At 49.6% G+C, this 24,585-nt stretch overlaps 11 protein-coding genes across 11 annotated transcripts; 4 read left to right on the plus strand and 7 right to left on the minus strand.

Annotated features, from left to right (window-relative positions):
* Nucleotides 1-217: 217 nt before the first annotated feature.
* On the plus strand, nt 218-2,934 carry BDV37DRAFT_285254 (transcription factor domain-containing protein; the record flags this gene model as incomplete). Its single annotated transcript, XM_032087675.1, has 7 exons — nt 218-249; nt 316-450; nt 505-752; nt 805-890; nt 936-1,549; nt 1,601-1,771; nt 1,830-2,934. 7 exons carry the CDS (start codon nt 218-220, stop codon nt 2,932-2,934), a joined length of 2,391 nt encoding a protein of 796 aa, XP_031939168.1.
* Nucleotides 2,935-2,992: 58 nt separating this feature from the next.
* On the minus strand, nt 2,993-3,982 carry BDV37DRAFT_168610 (putative 2-haloalkanoic acid dehalogenase). Its single transcript, XM_032079309.1, has 2 exons — nt 3,925-3,982; nt 2,993-3,866 (listed from the first exon to the last, which is right to left on the minus strand). The coding sequence occupies exon 2, from the start codon at nt 3,771-3,773 to the stop codon at nt 3,051-3,053; it is 723 nt and encodes a 240-aa protein (XP_031939169.1). The 5' UTR covers nt 3,774-3,866; nt 3,925-3,982; the 3' UTR covers nt 2,993-3,050.
* A 468-nt stretch (nt 3,983-4,450) lies between these two features.
* Nucleotides 4,451-6,112, minus strand: BDV37DRAFT_295762 (aromatic amino acid and leucine permease; the record flags this gene model as incomplete). The annotated part of the gene is made up of 1 exon (XM_032089968.1): nt 4,451-6,112. One exon carries the CDS (start codon nt 6,110-6,112, stop codon nt 4,451-4,453), a length of 1,662 nt encoding a protein of 553 aa, XP_031939170.1.
* Nucleotides 6,113-6,662: 550 nt separating this feature from the next.
* BDV37DRAFT_295763 (NAD(P)/FAD-dependent oxidoreductase) lies at nt 6,663-8,156 on the plus strand (the record flags this gene model as incomplete). Its single annotated transcript, XM_032089969.1, has 2 exons — nt 6,663-7,254; nt 7,305-8,156. The coding sequence occupies exons 1-2, from the start codon at nt 6,670-6,672 to the stop codon at nt 8,154-8,156; spliced, it is 1,437 nt and encodes a 478-aa protein (XP_031939171.1). The 5' UTR covers nt 6,663-6,669.
* A 416-nt stretch (nt 8,157-8,572) lies between these two features.
* BDV37DRAFT_285258 (uncharacterized protein) lies at nt 8,573-8,905 on the minus strand (the record flags this gene model as incomplete). Its single annotated transcript, XM_032087676.1, has 3 exons — nt 8,573-8,602; nt 8,684-8,704; nt 8,765-8,905. 3 exons carry the CDS (start codon nt 8,903-8,905, stop codon nt 8,573-8,575), a joined length of 192 nt encoding a protein of 63 aa, XP_031939172.1.
* A 974-nt stretch (nt 8,906-9,879) lies between these two features.
* BDV37DRAFT_285259 (putative MFS transporter) lies at nt 9,880-11,806 on the minus strand (the record flags this gene model as incomplete). The annotated part of the gene is made up of 8 exons (XM_032087677.1): nt 9,880-10,228; nt 10,279-10,802; nt 10,873-11,050; nt 11,103-11,256; nt 11,313-11,411; nt 11,465-11,528; nt 11,586-11,591; nt 11,654-11,806. 8 exons carry the CDS (start codon nt 11,804-11,806, stop codon nt 9,880-9,882), a joined length of 1,527 nt encoding a protein of 508 aa, XP_031939173.1.
* A 536-nt stretch (nt 11,807-12,342) lies between these two features.
* Nucleotides 12,343-14,666, minus strand: BDV37DRAFT_295765 (Zn(II)2Cys6 transcription factor; the record flags this gene model as incomplete). Its single annotated transcript, XM_032089970.1, has 5 exons — nt 12,343-12,390; nt 12,445-13,252; nt 13,318-13,607; nt 13,647-13,934; nt 13,965-14,666. 5 exons carry the CDS (start codon nt 14,664-14,666, stop codon nt 12,343-12,345), a joined length of 2,136 nt encoding a protein of 711 aa, XP_031939174.1.
* Nucleotides 14,667-15,647: 981 nt separating this feature from the next.
* BDV37DRAFT_295767 (dihydrodipicolinate synthase family protein) lies at nt 15,648-16,862 on the minus strand (the record flags this gene model as incomplete). The annotated part of the gene is made up of 1 exon (XM_032089971.1): nt 15,648-16,862. Exon 1 carries the CDS (start codon nt 16,575-16,577, stop codon nt 15,648-15,650), a length of 930 nt encoding a protein of 309 aa, XP_031939175.1. The 5' UTR covers nt 16,578-16,862.
* Nucleotides 16,863-17,057: 195 nt separating this feature from the next.
* BDV37DRAFT_168656 (DUF4396 domain-containing protein) lies at nt 17,058-18,517 on the minus strand. Its single transcript, XM_032079310.1, has 2 exons — nt 17,588-18,517; nt 17,058-17,521 (listed from the first exon to the last, which is right to left on the minus strand). Exons 1-2 carry the CDS (start codon nt 17,952-17,954, stop codon nt 17,229-17,231), a joined length of 660 nt encoding a protein of 219 aa, XP_031939176.1. The 5' UTR covers nt 17,955-18,517; the 3' UTR covers nt 17,058-17,228.
* A 1,252-nt stretch (nt 18,518-19,769) lies between these two features.
* On the plus strand, nt 19,770-21,147 carry BDV37DRAFT_168660 (uncharacterized protein). The gene is made up of 3 exons (XM_032079311.1): nt 19,770-20,264; nt 20,327-20,595; nt 20,659-21,147. The coding sequence occupies exons 1-3, from the start codon at nt 19,941-19,943 to the stop codon at nt 21,092-21,094; spliced, it is 1,029 nt and encodes a 342-aa protein (XP_031939177.1). The 5' UTR covers nt 19,770-19,940; the 3' UTR covers nt 21,095-21,147.
* A 967-nt stretch (nt 21,148-22,114) lies between these two features.
* BDV37DRAFT_273314 (ankyrin repeat domain-containing protein) lies at nt 22,115-24,571 on the plus strand (the record flags this gene model as incomplete). The annotated part of the gene is made up of 3 exons (XM_032085029.1): nt 22,115-23,040; nt 24,052-24,162; nt 24,229-24,571. The coding sequence occupies 3 exons, from the start codon at nt 22,115-22,117 to the stop codon at nt 24,569-24,571; spliced, it is 1,380 nt and encodes a 459-aa protein (XP_031939178.1).
* Between the last annotated feature and the right edge of the window lie 14 nt (nt 24,572-24,585).

Genomic DNA, 24,585 nt, shown 5'->3' on the forward strand with positions numbered 1-24,585 from the left:
ATACTACACCATATTCGATTAGGGCAGATGGAGGGGGCAGGTTATGATTGGTGGACCCCCCGAGCCTTATCGCCGTGCCCGCATCCCGTGATCTGGCTCTGACCTGCCTCGCCAGCGTGCCTCTCTCCTTGTATTGCAACCATATGCATTGAAAGACTCAACCGTACTCCTTGAGGTTGCTTGGAATAGAACCTACCCCCCGTGTGAGAATAAAGCAATGGTGACGGATAAAAAGCGCGCAGCGCGAGCGTAAGCTTGCCGCATGAAGCTAGAAGCATTGCCTGAAATTACCGAGACTAACGTTCTAACGTGCAGTTGCGACGAATGCCGGCGTTTGAAGGAGAAATGCGAAGGTGGCATTCCCTGCAGTAGATGCTCCCATTTCCATCGTTCGTGCGAGTTTAAGAATCGCGTATCAAGAGCGCGCGAGTTCCGCGCCTACATACCTAGGTGTGTATTTCAGCTCTACCCATGCTACTTAGACGTTCCCTGACCAGTTGTTAGAAGCAGATCCCCTGCCATACAGGCAGATGTCCGAGAGCTAGCCGAGCGCTCACGGTATATGGAGCGTATATTAAGACACACAATGCACGGAATTTCCCTTGATACGGACAATCTCTCCCAGATGGCAAATGCCCTCGCGTCGACCAAAGAGCACCCCAGGGAACGCCCTCTGGAACCCGAAGAGGAGGATGGTTTTTCTATAGATGATGAAGCTTGTACAATTGACCCAGTTGAAGATACCACTACTCGTTCGTACCCTTCTAAGAGTGCTTGAATAGTAACAATGCTAAGGTGGAGTAGATTATTCTGGAGAATTCTCATACTGGAATTTTTCTATGCGCATTAAACACCAGATTGAACATCAAACCCGGCGATCAGTTGCTCAGGTACTCATTCTCAATGTTGCCCGGGACGAAAGCTGACTGAAACAGCACATTCATAATGCTGATCAACGAGTCTTTGAGTACTGGCGAGCGCAACAACTGCGTTCTGGCCATAGCCACCTATCCGCCGCCATCTCCTCTTGTCCCCCACGACAAATAGCCAGGTTTCTGGCTAACATCTTTTTCAAGTATGCTGAAACACATTACCTTTTCGTCCGGAAGAGGTGGTTTTTCGAAAATCTCAACGTCCTTTATAACGACCCTAGCAGCTTTGGTAGGAAGGGTGCCGCTGTCATAAGCATTATGCTTACAGTATTCGCCATTGGGACACAGTATGCGTACCTGGACTCGCCGACTCATAATACAACGAGTGATGGAGAGTTTTCGGAAGATGACATTGGTACCAGCTTCTATCAGAATGCGGTTCGACTGTTGCCAGAAATTATTGAGTCGTCTTGCTTAGAAAGCGTCCAGGCATGCCTACTCTTCGGGTTTTACTCATTGCCAATCGATGCATCCGGCCTCGGCTATATCTATATTAACCTCGCTGTGCGACTCGCTATGCAGAATGGTATGCACCGGAAGTGTAACAGTGACGTGTTCAGTCCAGATATGATTGAGACTCGAAATCGTGTTTGGTGGACTGCCTATTCGCTTGAGAGGTAACCGTGACGCTTAATGTAATGCTTACAAAGCTAATCACGAGTTCACAGAAAAATCTGCATATTCCACGGGCGACCTCTGTCCGTCCTGCGATCAGACGTCGACACAGATATTCCTGAGTATCGCGAGGGGATGCACGCTGAAGATCCCCCGTGGAATGTTCCACGTGCTGTGACATCTATCCGACTTATCCATTTTCTCGAGAACTTTTTCCATGAGTTGTAAGCGTAGAAGATAGCTATTAGACCTAATACGGCAAGATGCTGACCTTGTGCTTAGGTCGCTTCTGCGGCACCGCGAAAAGAAAAGCATACCAAATATCTTGGCGCGTTTACGGGACAAGAAAGACACCATGACGGAGTGGTGGCAGTCATTACCAACAGATGTACCAGGTGACTTGAGCCAGCCACAGAATCTAAGTCGTGGTGCGATACATCTACGACTCGAGTATTGTCTGGTCAATATGTTTATCGGACGGCCGTTCCTTCTCAGAGACCAGAGCTCACAATCGCCCCGAGGCTCCCCGGCTGGACCAGAATTCACAAGTGCCGGACGCGACAACGGCGAGAACTCCAGTCCAAAGCAGATGTCTAGTACACAAAGCCTCGTCATGGACTGCACACAGGCAGCAACGGAGGTGATTCGACTTTGCCAGGTGCTGCGAGACAATGGTCCAGGTCTCGCCAGAGCTTCCTACATTGAATACAGTTCATGCCGAGCTTCATTGTTAGTGTTAATTGCCTATTCCATCCAGAACCGCTCGGGAGAGTATCACAAGACATTACAGGATGGGCTGGACATGATCCGGGAAATGGCTACCTCTGGGGACTCCGCTCGATCGGAGGTGGCGTTGATTGAGGCGCTGGAACGAGCGCTTGCTCGTTTGAATTCCGAAGCACAAGCTGCACAGCTGAGCGATGGCCCCTCGGAGACAATACCAACGATGTCAGACTACGATGCATTCAAGCGATGGGGATCATCCTGGAGGAGTGGTGGGGCCGTGAACGCGGGCGAGAATGTTGCTATCCCTGCAACCACCGCTGCGGCATCAGTTTGCTCTGCAATGCCGCCTGTGAACGTTGATCCCAATCCACTGAGTTATTTGGAGCCTCCGAATTTAAGTGTATTGTCCAACGAGCCCCGTAGAGATATGCAGATGGACACCCTCAATGCATGGGATCCAGTCAATGAGTTGTCCATTTTTGGCACCGGAAATCTGGCGCTGCCATCAGCCTGGCCGACACAGTCGGAAACGCAAGTGCTTGAGCAATTTCTTGCTGTGCCCGAGGCTGGCATAGTGCTTCGATCTGAAGCCGATGGCCACGGAGGCTTCGCAGAAATGTTTCCCTACCGTGCGTCCCAAGACGCCAGGACTCGACGTTGAGCAAAGCAACTTGTCTATACCTCATGATATATTGATGTATTGAAAGCATAATGGTATTGAGTTTTTACTTGTTACTGTGGCTCCATTTCTTTCATTATCATTAACATCTAAAAATACTACCCTGAAGCTGCAATAATCTTGTCTGCCATGTTAGGCAAAGAATCAGCCAACACCTCCATCTGTGTGTCAAAAATCTCCGCACACGACTCCTTCTCATACACCGTACAATATGCCCCTCTGAATCCGACCTTAACCGCCGCCGAAACATCCCACATATGCGCCGCCGCAAACCACTTGACATCCTCTTCCGCAAATCTCTCCATGGCAGGCCTATACGCCGCCAGCGCCGGCTTAGCCACCCCCTGCGAGTCACAACTAATGAAGTTCTCCAACGGCATATCCACCCCGGCGCGCTCAAAATACCCTCTCACACGTCTCGTGTCCCCAGTCGTAAGACACCAGACCGTGAAGCCCGCCTCTCTCAACTTGGCAAAACACTCTCGGGTACCAGGTCTAAGCTCCAACTCCGAATACCCCTGCACACACTGGTCCCTCTCAGCCTCCGTGGCAAACGACCTCGGGTCCTCCACGCCCGCCATGTGTAACGTCCGATAGAACAGCGCCGTGATAACGTCTTTGTAGGGCCTATAGCGTTCTGAGATGGATAAGAAGGTGAATTCCAGCTCGGCAGCGGTCATCCAGCTGAACCCAAAGAAATGGGGCGTGATACATTGCGCCCGCAGTTTGTCGCCGATGACTCGGTCAATGCAGTTGTAGAAGGCGTCGAAGGAGACGCAGGTGCCGACTACGTCGAAGACAACGTGTTTCTTGGGGGACATTGTTTCTTGATGTTTCAATAACGTGGGTGTAGAATGCTGGGGCTGCTATGATGCTGCCACTGGTCGTTGTGGGTGGGGTTTCGTGCTTCCGTGCTGTTGTTCTCTTTAGTATGTTATTTATACTCAATTAGCTTTGGAATACTAGTCTCACCGTCGGGAAGAGCTGTCCACGTGGTATATACCGTGTATCGAGGCTGCGCTTGACAGTGCAACCGATAACGGAGGGAGATTGTTTACTGTGCTTGAGCTTATCGAGAGCTTTCCCCGCTATCATTTCATTCTCTCTGGTTATCGTCGGTGGCTTTTGCATTGCGCCGGATTTCGCTTACCTGTTCGGGCAGTTCCGGTCCGGTAAGTTGTGATTGGTTTGTTGTGCCGAGCGGGGATGTCATGTGATGGATCTGATAAGACCAGATAAGATAATGGGTAAGGCCCGGATAAGATAAGCAATACACAATACAACATCTGGATGATGGGGATTGTTGCACTGGTACCATCATTGTGATGAGAATTCTACGGTATGGTCGTGACAATATAACATGATAGTCCTGTATAGATGATCATACGATACCAAGATTCATGATGATGTTCATTTGAATATAAATTATCATTTCATTTCAGTATACCAGTATCTTCCTAGACAAAATTATCCACAAGACAAACAAGATCAAAGCAAATCAAGACCACAAAATATTCAACCTTTTTATCCCCTTCTTAGGCTTCGGCTCCGGCTCAGGATTATTTTGATAATTCTCAATAAACGGCCGAATAGGAATCTCCTCCAACGGAATAATCCTCGTCTTCTTCACGAACTTATACCCGAGGTAAATACCCAAAATCAGCGGCCCGTTCAGGTACGACGAGATAAATGTCTCGGTATCCCAGTGACCATGCATGAATGTCTTATAGCCCCCCGTAAAGAAAAGGATGACGAGTAGGATCAAGGAGAACCACGTACTCCAGGGCTGAAACGGTGCCGCCCAGGGGAGTTCTTTATGGCGGTCGATGCCTTGCTTCTTGCATCCGTAGTAGAAGCGCAGGTATACGATGCAGATGCAGACCCAGTTGACGAGTGTTGAGATGGCGACGATATCCTGTAGCCAGGTGAAGACTGTACTTGCTGAGTCGGAGAGAGTCATGTACCCGAGCGCCATGAAGAGCCCGTACAGCGCCACGGAGATGTAGGGGACGCCGAAACGGTTCATGCGCTTGAAGATCTTCGGGGCGTGGCCGTTGCACGCCATGCCGTAGAGGATCCGGGAGCCGCCGAGCATGTTCGAATTGCCTGATGACCAGGCGGAGGTCAGGACGACGGCGTTGATAATGGATGGCACTGCTGAGATACCAGCATTACGGGCGGCGATGACGAAGGGTGAATGCGCCGCTGTGCTGGTTGAGCCGAGTAGATTGGGGTCGTTGGATGGGACGACTAGGCCGACCATGAATATTGTCAGGATGTAGAAGAGGAAGATTCGAACGAAGATCCGTCGCGCAGCTTGGGGGATCGCCTGCCGAGGGTTGCGCGTCTCGGCTGCAGCCACTGTAATATTGTCAATGCCGGAGTATGCGTAGAGCGCATTGTCGAATGTAGTCCAGAATCCCATGAATCGGCCTAGTGAGCCACCGACGCCTAGGTATTGGACGAAAGGGCCAGGGTTCTTCCAGTAACTGAATCCGATGGCCTTGCGGTCGGGGCCTCCTCCACAGGTAATGACTAATGCCATGATGTTGATTCCAATGACCAGCATGATCTTCAGCATGGAGAAGCCGAACTCTAGCTCTCCGTAGATACGGACAAAGAGGAGTGCCGTGATGAGCATGAGGACGCCGAACACAGTTATCCATATCGCATTGTTGATCGTAATCCAGAACTGAACAATAACAGCCGCTGCCACGATCTCGGACGGGATTGAAACAACGTAGGAGTACACATGGTTCCACCCAATGGCAAATGATAGCGCAGGATCGCAGAAGAGTTCCAGGTATCGAATGGCACCGCCGGTGAGGGGGGCCAGGGCGCCCATTTCTCCAACACCGAACACAACGCTCGACACTGTGAGACCAATGATGGTGTATCCGAGAAAGGCTCCAAGAGGCCCGGCTGTCGCGATCGCTCGGCCAGAACCCAGGAAAAGACCAGTTCCAATGGTACCAGCCAACGCAATCATCTGAATATGCCGCTGGTGGAGGCCTTGCTTGAAGTCGTGCACCTCCTCCAGCTGGCCGGCCGTGTTCTCCACATCGTACGATCCTATATTGTCATGAAAGCCTTTTTTCTCTGCGATTGTTGTCGGACCAACTTCGTCAAACGAAGGGTATTCTGCGGCATGGGGAGGCATCTTGCTTGTAGTGCTAAACATGAGGTGAAGATGGTGTGCTCGACCGGGGGTCACCTCTTCCCATCTTTGTACAATTGTTCGTATATCTATGTGCACTTTAGGTTCTCCATGGGGCTATTTCCCCCGCTTAGCAGAAGCTAATGCAAAGGTAATATCAAATCCCATTTTCTTCATTGGCGGGACTTGTGCACGTACATCTTTAAGATAAGAACTAATGGAGCCGGATGGATGCCGGCAAGTTTACTACGCTGGACATGTATGGGGGTCGCTTGATCCAGAAGCAAATTAATTGATATACTGATAAACCGGAGATTCTCTGCCGGCGCGCCATCAGTGGAGCCGTACCGACGATGAGATATCCGCCGGTTTAATTGAGGCAATTCCGGTCCGGTAGCGAGCTTTCAGTGATCCTGACAAACCGTACACCGTACCGAGGCCGATTAGCGATAAGATAAGACGGACGCATCAACCTGTTTATAACTTAACTCGGTGTCAACTTTCCCATACATAGCTTATCCAAGTCATCGAGGCCATAACGTCATATATCAACCGCAAATATGCAGCTACCTGACTCGAATGGGAGTGTCTCAGCCTCTGCAGCTCACACGCAGACTGCAGGATGCTTTCCCGTTCCCAATCCTGGGGAATGCTTCTGGCAAACCCAGCCTCACCCGAAGAGCAACCATCGCTCGACGGAACAACTGCCCGAGCACAGTGACATTGTTATAATTGGCGCGGGCTACGCTGGTATCAGCACGGCCTACCATATCGTGAAGGACCATAAGGATTTCAACAAGTCAATCACAATCCTGGAAGCACGGGGGGTATGCTCGGGCGCAACAGGTCGCAACGGAGGTCATATGCGGCCTGATTTCTACGGTCATATTCCCACATACATCGATCGCGCTGGTGCACGTGCAGGGGCTGAGATCGCCGAGTTCGAGATTGCGCATCTGCCCGCGCTCAAGAAACTGATCGAAGAAGAGAAGATAGATTGCGATTTTACCTTGACAAGGACCATCGACGTCTGGTGCAATGAAGAAGCCGCAGCCAAAGCCAAGGCAACTTTCGACAGTGTAGTTGCGCAGAATTTTGAATACATGAATGATGCAATTTTTTATACGGGCAAGGAAGTCGAAGGTGTAAGTGGTTACTATATCGTAGTCAGATGATCTGTGCTAACATGTCACAGATTTGTGGCGTCAAAGGCGCTGTCGCATGCGCTTCGTACACGGCTGGCACAGTGTGGCCTTATAAATTCATCATGCACCTCACTGAGTCCCTTCTGGCAACGGGTAAGGTCAACCTTCAGACATATACCCCCGCGACCTCAATTACACCTGATCCCAATGGCGGATATGTGATTGAGACGCCGCGAGGGAAAATGCACGCGGGCAACGTGATCCATGCCAACAATGCGTACGTCGCGGGACTTTTACCAGAGTATGAGAAAAATATTATTCCATGCAAGGGCATCTGCTGTCGCATTACGGTGCCAGAGGGAACCACGGCACCTCTTCTTAACAACTCCTACATCAATCGAACAGAAGACAACACTCTTTCATACTTGATCCCGCGAGCCGACGGCAGTATCATTGTCGGTGGCGCCGCCGCCAAGTTCCGGTCTTTCCGTGAGCAATGGTATAACAACGTCGATGACAGTGTTCTTATTGACTCGGCAAAGGACTATTATACAGACTACATGCAACGCACCTATCGCGGGTGGGAAAACTCCGGGGCCAAAGTGGACAAGATTTGGACTGGAGTCATGGGCTACTCCTATGACTCGAACCCCCACATCGGTGAAGTGCCTGCCAAGGAGGGCCAGTTTATCATCGCTGGATTCAATGGCCACGGCATGCCGGTCATCTGGTTAGCGGCTAAGGAGCTGGCAAAGATGGTTGCGCAGGGAACATCGTTCGAGGAAACAACTATGCCGAGATTATTCAAGACGACTCAATTCCGCATTGACCGGGCAAGGGATGGGAAGGAAGAGGATGGCGATATCCTAGGCACTGGTAATTTCCCAGCGACTAAGCAGTAGTGCCTTTGTCATGGCGTAAGAATGAATGCCTTGTACGATTTAGGCGATTGCTATTAATTCATAATATTGAATTTATACACGGGCAGAATGTAAATAAGCTCCTTCATTTTTTAAACTGGATGCACCCAGACAGCGTATTGCTGTTTGGCAGTGTTCCCTTTTCGCTCGCTTCCTTTGGGCACTTCCTGATTGCCTAGCTAGATATCATAGACGAGGCAAGATCACTACAAGTACTTCTACGCATTGCATGACACGCAAATAAAGGTTTGCATTGCACATCTTGATAGTCGCTCAACACATATACAATACTCCACTCAACATGTTCTCAAAACAGCTGACTGCGAAATATCAAATCCCCAACTAATCTCTTAACCCAATAAACTACCAAACTCTGGTCCCAGCCCAATTTGATCCGCTTAAACGGACTCGCAGCACTTGAAGCAGCCCTATAGTCATTGTCAGAACAATTGTCTACTTACTATACCACACTATCTCAGCCTCGATGAGAGGGTAACAGGTATACGTACAGGGCCTTCACGGTAAAGAGCCTAGATGCATTGTTAGCGGTCAGTTAATCACATGTGTGGTCAGCAACAAGAGAAGCATACCGGGTGCTCAGCATCACAGTACTTATCCCAGCCAGCGCTGTAGGGATGGCATTCATCAAGGCAGTTCTTGGGGTTCTGGCCCTGTGCCATCGCGGCGGGAGTGAGGGCGACGATGGCGGCGAAGATGCTAAGGAAACGCATTGTGATGAAAGGTTTGGTGGAGGGGTTGTTTGAATGATAATGGAAGAATTCGTTGCTGTTGTGTTTGGATGAATATTCTCTTGCTCGACGGAAATGTGACCTCTTATATATCCTTTCGTCACGATCTGAATGTAACCTCGTGTTTTACTCAGCTGAGGTGGCAAACCCCATATGTGGATTATCGCCTCGGCCAGAGAACATAAGCATTGTCTTCAAGTCGTTACATCATGCCATCGGTGCATGGTACTGGGTACTATCTATAGATTCGGTTCAATGATCGTCCTGATGGACAATATAGTGCGTGGACCCGTGACCCATCCAAGCCCAAGTTTGAGACTACAACAGGGGACCCCAGTCTCATTCTTGGTGGGATACCCATATTTTGAAAGAGGCCAGATGTCTTACTGCCCCGTAAACCCCATTTTATTGCATATCCCCACAATGGTACCATGGTTTCTTCCGCTTCACCGGTGCGCCATAACCGAACGTAGCCGCTGACAATTGAGGCTGAACTTAATAGTTTCAGTAAGCCATTTGAGTTCTTCACTGCTACAGTAATTGTGGAGAGTCCACTTCGGTTCTACGGAATATTCTTCCATCACAAGTCGCTGTTATTAGGGGTTGATACTGGCCTTCCGCACTGGTTGGGTTGATTGCCTCCCAAGGGATGCGTAGTAGCACCCCCTGCATTGATATACGGGTAGTTATCACTCATTATTGATCCAGATCCGATCTCAAAGGTAACGCGGCTGTGGCTGAGAAAATCTTGCCGCTGTCAAGGGTTGGCTCGGTGGGTCGAAGCGAACCACAACCCCAATAATGCATGACGCCTAGATAGGGACGGAGAAACCCGATACGAAAGGGCCCTGGAAAAAACGAAAAACTAGAGAACAAGTCTCTTGTGAGACATTTCAATGCTACATAACTATACCACCTATATGTTTCACCCCACTCGACCATCCCAGAAACGCCGATCAAAGTGTATATTTGAACAGGGGACTTTTTTCTCCCATTTCGTTCAACTCCTCATCCGTGTATCGTTCCCGGATCTCAACTTCGCTGAGCTGGGTCTTCTTTCGATTTAGCGTATAGAGGCAGAACTCGAGTACTAGACATGCGACCAAACCCGCCGACGCGAAGGCAAAGGAGTTACCGTAGCCGGTGGGATAACGGGGTGCCTCCTTCTCCTGATAGATAAAGCTGCCGATAATGCCTCCCGCATTACCCATACAGACAAGGTAGCCGATGCCAATCGCTCGCTTCGTGGGGTTGGGAAGATTGGACACGTTCCAGACGTTCACGCCCGGTAGAATGGGATACATGCTAAGCCAAACTAAGCTGCCAGATCTGTAACTCAAAGACATGATACTTACCCAAAGCAGGCCAGGCAGACCCCAAAATAGCACAATGCTATATTGTCACTTATGGCGGCTGCCTTGGTGAATAAGATGCTGAATGCGACGACCTGCAATAGCTGGGGGATAATGATGAAAGGCATGCGCCACGTATAACGATCGGCAAAAACCGAGAAAAGATACGCCGAGAAGGCGCCCACGGCGTACGGTGGAATGGTTAGTAGCTGTGCTTTGGCGGATGTGAACCCCATGCTTTGGATGATCTGGGGCATGGTGAACTTGAGGGCGTAATTGGGTACGGCGTTGGACCAGTTGGCGAGGATTAGTAGGTAAATCTTCCAATCCGTCAGAACGCTGATCAACGCTCCCCATGCGACTCCTTTTTTCTGGCTTCCTTGAGTGCTGTTTGCAAGTTGCCGGACTTCCAGAAACCGAATCTCATCGGGTGCTAGCCAGCCCGAGGACCTTTGAGGAGAGTCAACAAGCAAGAAGAAAGTAAGGAAAGCCAGACAGATGGTAGCAAGACCTTCAATAATGAATATCTGGGGTGATACAGCATATTAGCTCCGATGTGCGGCAGCGTATAGTCAATGACTGTTTTTGGAGACGCACCCATCGCCAGCCTTCGTAGCCAGCAGTACCATCCATCTTGGCAATTACAAAAGCGAGAAGACCGGAGAATGCTCCACCCGAAGCAGCCGATGTGTATAAAATAGCGATGCGGGTCTGGGTTTCGCTGGGAAGATACCACTTGGAAATGATCAACACGGCGCCCGGAAGAAACCCTGCCCTGTCATTTGTTAGGACCCAGTGTAACAGTTATGTAGCAGAGGTAAGCCTACTCGAATAGGCCAAGGAGGAATCGGATGCCAACAAGAGAGCCAAAGTTCTGAACAAACCCCGTACAGGTCATGATTATGCCCCAAACCAAGATCAGAGATCCCAGATAGACAGACGGTCGTTTGAAGTGGTTAAGGATTATGTTACTAGGAACCTCTTGTATTGCATGTTAGGAGCAGTGCTTCCTTTTTTTTGAACGAGAATAGACGCACCTGCCAGCACATAAGGAATGAAGAAGACAGACAAGGCAATGTTGTATTGATTGCCATTCATCCCCAAGTCGGGAAGAAGTCCTTCTATCTTAGCATTGCCTAGCCAAGTCAGCGATACACCGAAGATACGGACACTTAGGGATATCATATACCAATATTAGTTTTATCAATGTATGCAATGAGATATAGTAGAACGAGCATCGGAATCAACCGCCACTGCGCATTTTAGTATTTCACTACATAGTAAGATCACGGAGAGACCAAGCTGCGCACATCGACCTGGAAGCATAACGTGCTATCAGCATTTTGTTGCATATAGCATATAAGAAAGCACATCAGACCTTTTTCAGGACTTGGGCCTTAGCCTCATCAGAGAAATTGGCGAGGAATTCTTCATCAGCAGAAGATAGGCCGTGAGGCTGATGCTCAAGATGCATAACAGCCTCCTTCTCAGAGGATAGATTTTCCTCGTCAAAAGTCCGAGTTGTAGTCATGTTGAATATACAATACCAAGCCAAGACAAATGATCGACAACGCCTCAGAACTAGGCTAGTACCACATTTCTGGGGAAGTGAACCCCGTGGGGAGAGGATATATAAGAAGTCGAAACGTAAAATACTTCAAAGAGTGGAGCTAGACCTTGGCAGCCTGGAAATGGCATAGCAGAAGGATTATTTTGCAACGTGCATGATGAAGAAAACAAGCCGTATGACCAGTCCATTTCTGTCGGATTATGGGAGTGATTTCTTCCCCGTGGAATCCGGATGTTCATCGTGGCGGCATCGAGTCTCGGTTGCTAATCCGACATCTCCGAGCCAAGAACGGGATATATCAAGTTAGGATATGGGATCCGCGCGATATGGGGCCCGGATATCCGTCCCTACGTATGGGAAAAGGTGGATTACTGAGTTTAATGCTCGACTCTACCGCACGAAATCAGGACAATTATATGTACATAAGTTACTATGAATGCAAATGTAAATGAACAACTCCCAGCTTACGTTGTGATAGATCATGATGCAGAGGTGAATTACCACGTTGGTGAGATTCCTAGATCATCGAGAGCCGAGTAGAAAGCCTAGCTGTTTGTTAGCATAGATTGATCTTGTCTGGCCGATTATAGGGCACATACAGAGGCGTCTAGGTCCAGCCAGTCGACAGCTTGCCATGTGTCAAGCATGCTAGGAACGGGATTCACAGGCTTATCTGTGGAGGCTATGCATTCAAAGGGTACTTCAGCTAGGCCGGAGCCATCGAAGACGCTGAGTTGAGAATTGGAAGTGTGGTCCACCCTCCCAGCTATTCCTGGTCCTGGATCCATAATAGTATTGCTGACTGTCTCACGTTGTGCCTCCAGGCGCAGTTCATCCAGGATAGCAGCGTACCTTCGCCCGGGTGATGCTGGTGACCCATTCCAAGCTAAGTGAGCCCGACACTTCTCAGCGAGATCAAATAGCTTCACGTACGATGATTCATTCTCCAGATGTTCCTCATTGCGTGCCTTGCACTGTATATTCCAGATATATACCACCGCAAGTGCGCAAAAGGTCACATAATGAGTCCACCAAAAGGAATGAAGCAAGTTTGTGTCTTTCGCCATGGTGTTGACTAGTTCTAATGCCGCTTTCGCAGCGGATATACATTCAGTGATTCGGTCTTTTACCTCGGATTCATCATCAGAACTAACTACATCGCCGAGGAGAAACGGGCGATTAACATGGATAAGTGCATGTGAGTAGGCGAGTTGAAGTGCTGTGGCTTCTCTCCGGAAGCTCGGTATTAGTGTAGACAGCTTAATTGTGCCTAGGTGCAAGGGGAGGTTGGCCCGCCAAACATGGAGTTCGTGAACCATATGATATGCAGCCGCCTTCCGGCCCTCACCAACGGAATTGCCAACTGAGTACACCTGACGGGATATGCGCCCGATGATATGCGCGATCCTGGGGGACGTTAGAAGAAGACCAACAAACACAGTGGGGACCTCATTCAGACCAGCAACGCGTACTTGGCATGAAAGATAAGGGAATCAATGTGACAATCCTCCGCAGCGTCCACAGTTACAAGGCCATCAGGCCCAATGTCCTCGTCATTAACACTGTCCGGAAAGTCTTGGTTAATATCGTCATCATGTAGAAGCTGTGGTCGGCCCATAACGACGCTGAGATATTTGTCAATGGTATACGTGACCCAGAAGACACGCTTGGCGCATTGTGCCTTGATATAATTTGAAAGACCATTTGAGGGAGCATTTTGTTTCCTCGAGCGCCGCCGGTGAAGACCTAGCGAAGACACAATCTGATAAACGTTGCCGAATACGTACCAAGCCCTATTCACGCGAAATGTCTGGAGAAGATATAGCACTTGGATCAGTCTGGCCTGGGCTGACTCCAACCGTGGAAATCCCCTCTCTGTATCGGTGAGGTGCATTGCCGCGCAAAATAAGGGGTCTGTTGACCGCAGGGCTGATACTTCGTCGTTGCTGGATTCGCTCTTTGAGATGCGAAACTGAGCGATTGCCAAAATAGTCAAGATAATGCTATATTTAGCAACTCCGAGGCAGTGTGTGCTTGGGCTATTTGTTCGCCGATTGTTCAAGACAGCTTCCAGCCAACCCTCCACGGTCTGTCGGTGAAATATTCTATAGGTAACCACACAAGACTCAAAGTAAAAACACAGTAAATGACGGGCTGTGGAGGGATCGGGAAACGGGTCAGAATTTTGTGCGTCTTGGTAAAACGGTCTGTCTCCTGCAGAAACTAAGGGCTGATTCATCTCCGCCTCACTGGTTCTTGGGGATTTAATGTCTCTCTGTTGCATAGAAATCTTGCGCCATGCAAGATGAAAGGACGTCAGACCGGAGGTTGGATCAACATACTGTCCCTCGATAACTAGCTCTGGCGATGCACGCGAGGGAGCACCATCTCCGACGTTCTCTGAGGAGCCACTGGCCCCTTCAGCGATGTTGACCTGGGATTGCTCATTGACCTGTACATCCGCACTGATATTGGATATACTTCTTTGAGTTGTGTGTTGCACATCTGGTATTCGGCCTGTGGAGGCAGTCGCCGGGTCTCTGCATGTCGATAGGGGTGGAGGTGTAGGAGGTCGACCACGCGAATATTTGCTGGCATAGGTGCATGTTAAGCTCCTCCTGTTGCAGTGTTGACATGGGGCTGTTCCTGAGCATCGAATCTTCTTCGCTTTGCATGAGTCGCAGGCGCGGCTGACCTTGGGATCTTTCCGGCGATTCTCCGACGCATCGTAGGCATCGTCAAGGCGGTGTTTACGGGCAGAGAGGATAGGTGTCACACTGCCAGTGGGGCCCGTGTCATGGTTTGGGGTTCCTGGAGCCATCCTGCCCGTCAGGATGTGTAGGAGACTGAGGTACGCGGTATAGTGGGCACGGAAATCGCGGATTCATATAGACATGTGTGGCAATGCGGAGATTCCGGGGACGTCAAAGTTCCCCACGTTGTCCACGCCGTCCCTTTTATGTGGGGTCTTCGGATGATACACCTCGCTTATTATTCGTCGTTCCAGTGTTCTTTGTGACTTTTTCGTCCCAGCAATACAATGTAGAGGAGCACTGCGATTGGTCATAATAATGAGGTCCATTACTGCCCTAGTCCTGGGGAATTGATCACGCCATTGAGGTAGGGTTAATGTATGGACGGCTAAGTCCTCTACCGTGCCATAATTGTCCCTACTGTGGATTGGATATGGTACCCTTAATGTACGTTTCGAGTATTCATACTTCAGATTTGTGCCGTTTGGAGAAGGGGAGTAAAGGCGAGGGTTCTCATTATCATCTTCTTAAAAGATACCTGGAGGATAAACTCCACACGGGGCTAGTTGTCATGTTAAGGCGATAAGCTTGGAAATTATTGTACTTGTTTTATATTCTTTTTCCTGAAGGTAACTCCAGAAGGCACATATTTATCTCTGAAAGATCCGATTGACAATGACCATCTTCATATGTCCTACCTGAGGCGAGGACATTTCTGATCTAGGTTTCTCAAGTGATAAACCTCGGTTCTCGAACCATCATACGGAAATGTAAATATTTACAACATTCTAGAGAAGACATCAGTAACTACCTTTGGAAACAGGTGTAATATTGTATAGCTGAGACATCATTACGGAATACGGATTACATAGGGCGAAGTAGTTTGATTCATACAAAATTACTATAGTGGCCTACAGCAGTCCTTACAGCCCAGGTGGTCAATCGAGAGAAATGGTTGAACGGTCAAACTGTGTATCTCAATATCTAAACATGTAGGTACATTATCCTCGCTTCCGCACCTCTTTCTTTGATACTATCACTCTCCGCATCTATACAACTCTGCTTAGACTGGCAGCACTCATAGCTGCATGAATCTCCTGCTCTGCTCCTGGTTCAAGAGGCAAAAGAGGCGATCGAACGGTAGCATGCTTGAGTATGCCACGAGCAACCAGGGCGTGTTTGAGGGCGACCGTGCCCTCCATATGAGATCCCCGGTGATAGACACTCTTTGTGACTGGTAGAAGCTGATCATGAATTTCGCGAGCCTTCTTGTAATCCTTGGCCTTCCCAGCCTTGATCAACTCAATCAATGGCTCCGGGGCGATATTGCCATAACCAACAAGGAAACCGTCCACATCGAATGACGTATGCAAGAGATACTCGTCGTGGCAGCTCAAGATCTGGAGTTCGGGTCGCTCGCGGCGGATCACGGGAATCTCCGTATCCCAGCGGCGCATATTGCGGACACCGTTCTTCATGGCAAAGACACCGGGTTGAGCCGAGATATCGAGCATTGTTTTCAGGTTGTATGTGGCCTTCGTGTTGTCTGGGTACTGGAAGAGGATCAAAGGAAGTCCACTAACTTCGTAAACTCGGCGATAGCGGTCCTGAGGGGCGCCATCCTGGTATCCGAAGCGCAACCATCCATGAGATGGGTAGAGTAGGCCAGCCGACGCACCAGCGTCCTTTGCGCGCTTCGCTTCGAGCGCAGCTACTTCAGTACCCTCTCCTGTAATTCCTGCAATAATGGGGATCTTATTGTCGACGGATTGGACGAATGCCTTGATCACTGATATTTGCTCCTTGGGTGTCAGGAAGGTTCCCTCTCCTGCATGGCCCAAGACAACCAGCCCTTTCACACCGTCGATGCTACCAAGCCAGCTACCCAGACGTTGGATGGCCTCGTAATCGACGTCACCCGATTCAGTGAACGGTGTCACAGGAGCAGGTGTCAAACCGCGCATGTCAAAGCCAACCATTTTGGATGTGATGTTTTCGTGTGGCTAAATAAAAGTATAAAAAGGGTATTGCGAGGATGATATGTTGTAAAGTGACTGAATTTTCTTGGGAGTGGACGATCTGATGAGGACATTTTGAAAGATTGCCGTCAGCAATATATATCCTTATGTCAAGTATGTCCCTGGTCTTGCCTAGAATGTGGTTGGAGCTCCAGAGATACCCATCGGATGTTTTCACACACGGACTCTCGGATATCTCGACTGCCTACAAGTATGCCTTCTACACCAAAATCTAGGATCATACCCCATATCTCAAGAATCCGGCGTAGTTGAGCAATGTCAACGGAATCCGCGGTATCCGCAGCGCAAGCTCGGATTAAACGGGTTGAGTGGGTCCACACGGAGGACAGTGAAATGTACCAATTGCTACTCGTTTGCTGTCATTTGGATTGAGATTGTTTCTCGTGTTTTTTCCGGGTGGGGAAAACGTCCGATGAGCAGTCTATTGAATGTATTCCTATTTCGGCCCACACTGGCAATGTAGAAACTACAATATCATGATTTCTGAACCTTGCCCCGATGCTCACATAATAATACACGGTGAATTAATTGATAGCGACCATACACAGTACACCCAACTCGCTTCTCTCACTATGGAATCCTAGGGTGTCTTCAATGACAGGCCTTGCCATATTTCTTCAGGCGCAGGTAGTTGTACGGCAACGGAGCCAGATAGCCAGCCGTCATCGACACACCAGCTGCCATCCAAAAGCTCGGGTCACCCAAAGCCACGACACCGCCGGTAAGGTGATAGTCAACAACATTCTCGGCCGCCTCCATTGCGAGCATCGACACCATACTCATGCCCATTGCCGTGCGAAGTGCCATCGGCCAGGAGAGCTGGTCAGCTCCGCGCCGGAGGAGGACCGTTTCAAGAACGATCGACGTGCTGATTCCGGACGCCACTGCATTTCGTCAGCAGCCATGGACATGGCTTGTCTCTTACGGAGAATAGGGGAACAAGAACTTACTAGACGCGGCCATGATAGTTCCCATCCCTAGCCCTGGATAGAATGTCTGGAGCATCCATAGCGCGGAGAAGTCACCGAACGTACAGCCGACCAGGCAGCGAAGTGTGTTGATCCCTGCGCGTTTCCATGTATGACGGCATTTCCAAAAGCTGAGTTGCCACGGTGATAGCGACTGCTTGTTAGCCGTTACCGAGACGGTTGCTGGGTGGCAGTGTTCATTATGAGGTTTGATAGTGTCCTTGTTCTCACTGGAAGGACAGGCCTGCGCGGGAGCGAAGCTAGAAAAGAAGTTCTGGAAGTGACGGGGCGGCCGGAACGCACGGACGGGCTGCCACGGTAAGAGGATCCGACCTGACAATTTATTCATCCTGCAGATGCGCTTTCAAAAGTTTGGGAATGAAAATCTCAGTCATCAGGGCGGCCCAGGGGTTTATTAAACTGTTGTTGCCGCTTCCCGGGGAATAACGCAAAAAACGCGCAGGGGCGGGGAATCTTTTAGGGAACGGCTCCACACGTGTTCTGAGAGGGTATAAGTAAGCCGTTTTGTATTGGCACGAATGCTTCGCTCGTCAAATATTTCCTAGAAGGATATGTGTTCTTGTCAACCTTCTAATACAAAATCTTGATTTTCATGCTCAGCACAAATTCAAGGTTTAAGCGCTGCTCTGGTTGCGTTGGCTGCTCTGATTCTATCCCAAGACCCTCGCATTCTCAACACTCGGTGACCAATACAAGAACACTACCTGGTCATGATGAAGGTTTCTCCATGCCATAAAATATCGTAGAAATGTGTACTGGCTTTATTTTCAGGCATTAGATATCACCCCGAAGCGTGCAAACCCTTTGCGTCGTTACTGGACCTTTGCTTTCACATAGTCCTGTCGTGAGCGCGATCCATGCGGAGACAAAGGATGCCAGGAACGGTGAAGTTGATGGAAACTCTCGACCGTGCTGAACGGGATAATAGGTCTGTTTCGGTGGATGATGTACTGTTATGATAGAATCATGTCATGTAGACTGGGTGCGTGAGGCCAGTTGAGCATTTTCAGTAGCCAGAGCAAGGCAACGGACATCCATCCGTCATGAAATTAGTGACTGTCTCAGTATGAAGGTATTTTTCAGAATTCCCCTCGAGCAGCATCGGTTATGGATTAATTTAGGACCCAAAGGAGCAGAATAGACGATTCGGGTGCCACATAGCCTTAGAAAATCATGCCGTTATTTCTTCGTGGTATCAATCGTCGCCAGGAGGTTTGTGCAACTGATTCTTATATATTGCCAAGACGATCTGCTGTTCCATCCCTTTATTTTCAACGTGACATGTGGTCGTAAAAGAAAGAAACAATTGGAATGATACCATGCCCAGTGACTGGACGCCACCATGTGGTAAGACATGGGCAATATTTTCATATTAGATCACCTCACTGAGCAATAAATAACACGGAGATCAACTGACGGGGAAACCGAATGTGATACTGCAGGCCTGCTGCGAGCGTTAATTTGGTAACGGTGGTACCCAGTGTAAATAAACTACCTTCAACCTTGCTAGCTGTGCCCTGAAGACTGACGCTGGGGATTATGTAGACCATTGTACAGGCTGAGGTAGGCATGAATCAGATTGACTCCTGAAAAGCGTTGCACGAAGCTTGGGAGGAAGTGGAACTCCGCATTGCGGCGCCTAGTGCCAGAATATGGGTTAAGTGCGGAGTGCCAAGGAAGGGCTCCCTTTATCGCGAGATTCTCAGTACAGGTATGGTCCTCGGAGAATCTGACTACTAGCTCATTGTTTGGAAGCAAGGCAAATTCCATGAGCAATTGGGGAGGCGAGGCATACACCGGAAGAAAGGGGACAACAATGATAGGGCAATCTGAGAGGCCATTCCGGAATTGGAGTTAGGCCGAAATACTGGCAGACAGGGCGCAAATAAATCTCGTATTCGTCGCGGGATGAGCCCTATGGTGGGACAATTTCCTACGGACTGCGCCACTCATAATAAACGGCATCCCTTGATCCGATGTTACGCTAGGCTTCTATCATCTGAGAAACAGCTTCCAGCTGGGTGGGGCCTTTTCGGAACCTGAGATCGCCTGTCCTCTCCTGGAGAACTCAAACGAAGACTATCTCCAGATTGGTCCGGAGATGTATGCCAAGGCATTTGGGTTGTTGGGACTGGGACTAGTACGACGAGCTAATGCAAAGTCCCTTTACGAACCCTAGGATCTTTTGAGTGAGCCTTGCGGGTATATCCGATCATGCCCTTATGCAGTTTCATAAGATGGGGTTTATTAGCCGCCGAGCCCCAAGGTATATCGTCCAACGCACACGTACGCCTCTACACATCCTCTCCTCACCATGAAGCCAACGACCGCTCTCAGAATTTGTTTATCCTCTTTCGCGACTATAACTGTTGCCAAGCAAGTGGGGTATTTCCAGTCGTCCGACTGTGTTGACTCATCGGGATTCGAATCATGTTACCAGGATGCCGACCAGGGTTTTGCCAGTTGCGTCAATAACAATTGCGCTGGTGGAAACAAAGCTTGTACGGAGTCCTGCAATGGGGATCCTGCATGCGTGCAATCGAAGTGTCCGGACTTGGGAATAGACTGTATCAATGCCTGCGAGTGTGTAAAGAACACGGACTACATAGAATGTACCGCAACCAGTTGTTGGAATCAGGTACGCAAACCATCATCATCACAACAAGCAGTGCAATCTATTGCTAACGTATCGGCTGCCAGGTATATTCTTGCGAGTATCAAAACACTGCCTATGACCTGCTTGACTCCTGTGTGAACACGACTATCGAGGCAGTCCCCTTCTTCCCGCCTCCTGATAATGCCCCCGGTGGCTGCTCCTGTAATTTGGGTAGAGTCGCCGAGGTACAAAGGGTGGCGGAAAATGCGATGCGCAAGTGCTACGAGAACATAACGCCGGATTCGGATAGCGAGCAGACCATGGCCTATGCGTTCACCTGTGGGTGTTGCGGCCAAAGTTCTTATATCTCCTCGTGCGTGTGACCAACACATTGAGCCGTAATCTACAGCTCCCGGTGCTAATATTTCTGATCAAGGATATGGGACATATGCCCAAAAACAATTCCTGCCCTACTAGGCGCAGACTTTGTCTATCAGGCTCTCTTGGAGAACAGTGATTGGAACCAGTGCGGGCCATACCTTGATCGTGACACTTGTACAGCGGATCTGGGCTTTAGCAACCAGACACAGTTCCATGGCCCAGGGAAGCTGCCCGCAAATGGGACGGAAACTCTCCATAATACTGGTGGTGTGATTTCGACCCCAGTGAGCGGAAACACCTTCACTTGGACGATCCACGACAGTCCACGCCCTATCACAGCTGCGGCCACAAACAAGGCTGTACCGACAAAGACAGAATCTAGTGGCAAAGACGCGACAGCCACTGCGGAGTCGGGGGCAGGACATAAATATAGACCTTCCGTGTGGACTCTGGTTGGCACAATTGGTGCTGGGTATCTGCTCATGGCATAGACGCCACGTGCAAGTTTTGATCTAATCATTGTACCATTTAGACGAAGTCACAGTAACATGAGAGTGAGAGTGAGAAGAATGGTTTCAGAAGAGTGAGAAGGCAGACCTAGCAATGTGGACGGGACAAGTATGTGGACGTAATCAGTTCAGGACTGATAGAACTTGGCGCAGACTTTAGCCTGAGGCAAGCGTCGCGAGGCTGTCCCGGAATCGGACGTTTTCTTCCCACCGAAACTCCGGCCAGAATCCGATCAGGTGACCAACAATGCCTCAGGCAGCATTGCATTTGTTTGCCCAATGGCAGCAGGTTCATTCAAAAAACAAGCAATCCTTGAGCATCGAGTCTGTTGACGAGGACAACGCCTCGAATCAATGTAGAACATGATGAAGATAGCAACCAATACCGTTTCTTCGAAGATAACACGGATGAATATAAGCCCACGCTTTGTCCAGGCTACTAACCCGCACTAAGAAATTCGACTCCGGTCTTCGGCCCATCTCGGATGCCATGTTCACCTTGACGCATATCAAAGCCTGCACCGCTGTATCATGCTGTGTTCACTTCCCCGGGAGCTCATCCTCCATGTAGCTGGCTTTCTCCCCAGTGGTAGTCTGGCCACGTTAATTCGCACTCAGACGGGAATTGCACAACTAGTGACGCCATGTCTATACAACAAAGTGGTCCATGAACCTCTGCCCCTTGAGCCGGATGATGAACCTGATTCCGATGTGGATGATTTTCGCACTATATCGGATACCTCAGAGGCTGAAGTGCCATCTCTCCATTGGACCGAATGCGTCTCGCGATGGCACTCGAAAATCATACTAGGTTACCTCCAGTCACAATCTCAAGACGTGTTATCGGGTTGTGGAGCGCCGAGGTCGAGTCTTCTCCATCTAGCTGCCCAGGGTGGAAATATCGATGTGGTCAAGGTACTCATTTCCAAGGGCATAGATATTGAAAGGTGCCATGACGGATACAGCCCTCTTGCCACAGCTATACAATTCAACCAGGAGGAAATGGCCCTGTGGCTGATCGGCCAAGGTGCCGATGTCACTGAATGGCTCATGGGAACGGGTTTAACCATCTTAAACCTAGCTGCTGGCTTCTGTTCTGCAACCGTCGTCCGCAAGGTTGTCGAAATTCTTCGGGAAAAGGTTGGTAAAACGGGAGATATATTCTGCCCTTCCGATAATGTTATGATCCTTCACCGTGCAATCTCCAGAGGAGATGTCGAATCCGTCCGTATTCTGCTTGACAACGGGGCTGACCCGTCCGGTTGGGATATACACGGTGTATCGGCATTGACGCTCGCCACGGCGAACGGAAACGAGGAGATAGTCATGATGCTTCTCGATCGTGATGCGAACCCTTTACCTCATGACGCCGTCGGAAGATCTGCGTTGGGGTGTGCTGCCGGGTCGCCCAAGTTCAGCTGGACGACCGTAGAGCGGATCTTCCACGCATATCGAAATGCAGGCGGGGATATCAACTGCACCTATGTTACCATTCCGGAATTTGTCGGCGGGGCGCCTAGACCTTTGGAGAGACTGCCACTTCATCAGTTTGCTGCTGCCGGGTCGGTACCCGGGGTTGAGTTACTCCTCCAATATGGTGCGCAGGTCTCCACCAAGGGGAGAGATGGGATGACGGCACTGCACGCGGCTTTGTTCAGCTATCGGTATCGTCGGGACTCATACCAAATCATTAATGAGATCTGTCGGATGCTAGTTGAAGCTGCTGTTGGGTCGGGCGAAGATTTGAATAACCAAATGACTCCGTACACTTCATTCATGCCGATGAGAGGTGCCACGGCGTTGCACTTGGCTGTGGTTTGTGGACTACAGGAAGTTGTCCGCCTCCTACTGGATCATGGAGCAGATGCGAAGATCGTTGATGATGAGGGAAAGACTGCACTGGATCTCGCCCGAGGATTGACCGATCAGTTAGTTATTGATCTGCTAACAGCGAATCATATATAGAAGTGTACAAATATCTTACATCACTCTTAGAATTGTCTACGGATGAGATTATTGTACGACTAGACCTGGATAGCCATGTCCCTAGAGCTTAAGGCCGTCCAACCCACAGCCCTATGTTTACCAAACACAATCGCATATCCTCTCCAACCAATCATGGGCCTCCTGCCGACATTCCTTTCCCAGTTAGTGGCGATTAGTGCAGTTCTAACGGTTCTAGGTCATTTGCTACGTAGTATAGTGCAAGACAGGAAATTCGGGGCGGTCAAAATGTCGGCTACGTCCGAATCCTTCCATAAACTCAGGTACCAAGCGTTGGTCATATTTTTACCTGGCAAGGCTGAGTGTGGGTTCACCTGAGGGCTTAGCCATGTAAATTTCATTTAACTCTGTCATCTCATTGGTTATGTCGTTTACGAAGTCCTTTAGTGCGATGAAGATTCTTGGATGTTGGGGGCGAAAAAGAGCCTCAACCGGACGCATTAACGTGGCTCGGTTCATGATAGACCACTCAATCCTGGATAATGTCGTTTTCATGACTACACATCTTTAACCAGCTCAGCCACGGCGGAGAGCCGACACTGCCGAGCTGAATCTAGCCGAGAAACTGGTATATAAACCCCAGTGTGCCTCCAAAGGTTCTCAATCAACCATCCTTTGTCTATTCAATTGTCTCTATAGTGTACCATACGACGTTTACCTCATATCCAAAATGCGTTTCACACTTTCCTGTCTTGCCTTGTTGGCCACAGCTATGACCGTCGCCGCTGACAATGTTGTCAAACTGGCCGTGCCAGGTGACGATGACGATGGCAGTGGGATGGACGCGCTTGCGGACATTAGGTTCCGAGTTGTTGGCATTGTATGATTTCTCGCAGCTGTCCATATGTAAACCCATATCTCTACTAGCGGTATACTAACACAACGAACACATAGAATGGTTCCACGACGTCGTACTCACCAAATTGCCCCGCAAGTGCTACCCCTACCACCACCAGTAGCGTGAGTAGGACCACCGGTAACCGCCTCATGAACTGTGATATGACGTTTGTGTCGGGCCCAAAGACGTTTCGGATGGATTGGGAAGGGTAACTACATTCTATCCCTAGTATTCTGCGCCGTGAAGTAGTCTAATTGGCTTTAAAACTCCCCAGCGAAACTTTTGAGCGATGCGATATGGGCTCCAAGAGCGCCACTTGCTATGTAACGTGGACGACAACCCATGGAACATCAATCCTCGGAACGGATGTCGATTCCTCGATGGTCCCTGTTACCACAGTTTCATTCACCGTCACAGCAACGGATGCCTCTGTTACACCCTCATCTTCGGCCTCGGCCTCGGCTTCTGCCAAGGCCACTGCTACTGGATCTGCCGATGCGTCATCTACCAGTGCAAGTGCATCGAACACTGAGAATGCTGCAATGGGTCTACCCACGGGACACGCCTACTTGGCGGCGGGTGGTGCAGCAATGGCACTTGCGGTAGCTATTGCTTAGGCTAGGAATTATGC

Source organism: Aspergillus pseudonomiae, assembly GCF_009193645.1.
Source record: "Aspergillus pseudonomiae strain CBS 119388 unplaced genomic scaffold BDV37scaffold_58, whole genome shotgun sequence".
Lineage (NCBI taxonomy): Eukaryota > Fungi > Ascomycota > Eurotiomycetes > Eurotiales > Aspergillaceae > Aspergillus > Aspergillus pseudonomiae.

Bases quoted from the DNA above. Each gene is read 5' to 3' on its own strand.
- BDV37DRAFT_168610 (XM_032079309.1), bottom strand. From the start codon at position 3,773: ATGTCCCCCAAGAAACACGTTGTCTTCGACGTAGTCGGCACCTGCGTC.
- BDV37DRAFT_168656 (XM_032079310.1), bottom strand. From the start codon at position 17,954: ATGAATAAATTGTCAGGTCGGATCCTCTTACCGTGGCAGCCCGTCCGT. The intron at 17,522-17,587 runs GTAAGTTCTTGT...GACGAAATGCAG, and splicing joins AACTATCATGGCCGCGTCTA to TGGCGTCCGGAATCAGCACG.
- BDV37DRAFT_168660 (XM_032079311.1), top strand. From the start codon at position 19,941: ATGAAGCCAACGACCGCTCTCAGAATTTGTTTATCCTCTTTCGCGACT. The intron at 20,265-20,326 runs GTACGCAAACCA...ATCGGCTGCCAG, and splicing joins CAACCAGTTGTTGGAATCAG to GTATATTCTTGCGAGTATCA. The intron at 20,596-20,658 runs GTGCGTGTGACC...TTTCTGATCAAG, and splicing joins CAAAGTTCTTATATCTCCTC to GATATGGGACATATGCCCAA.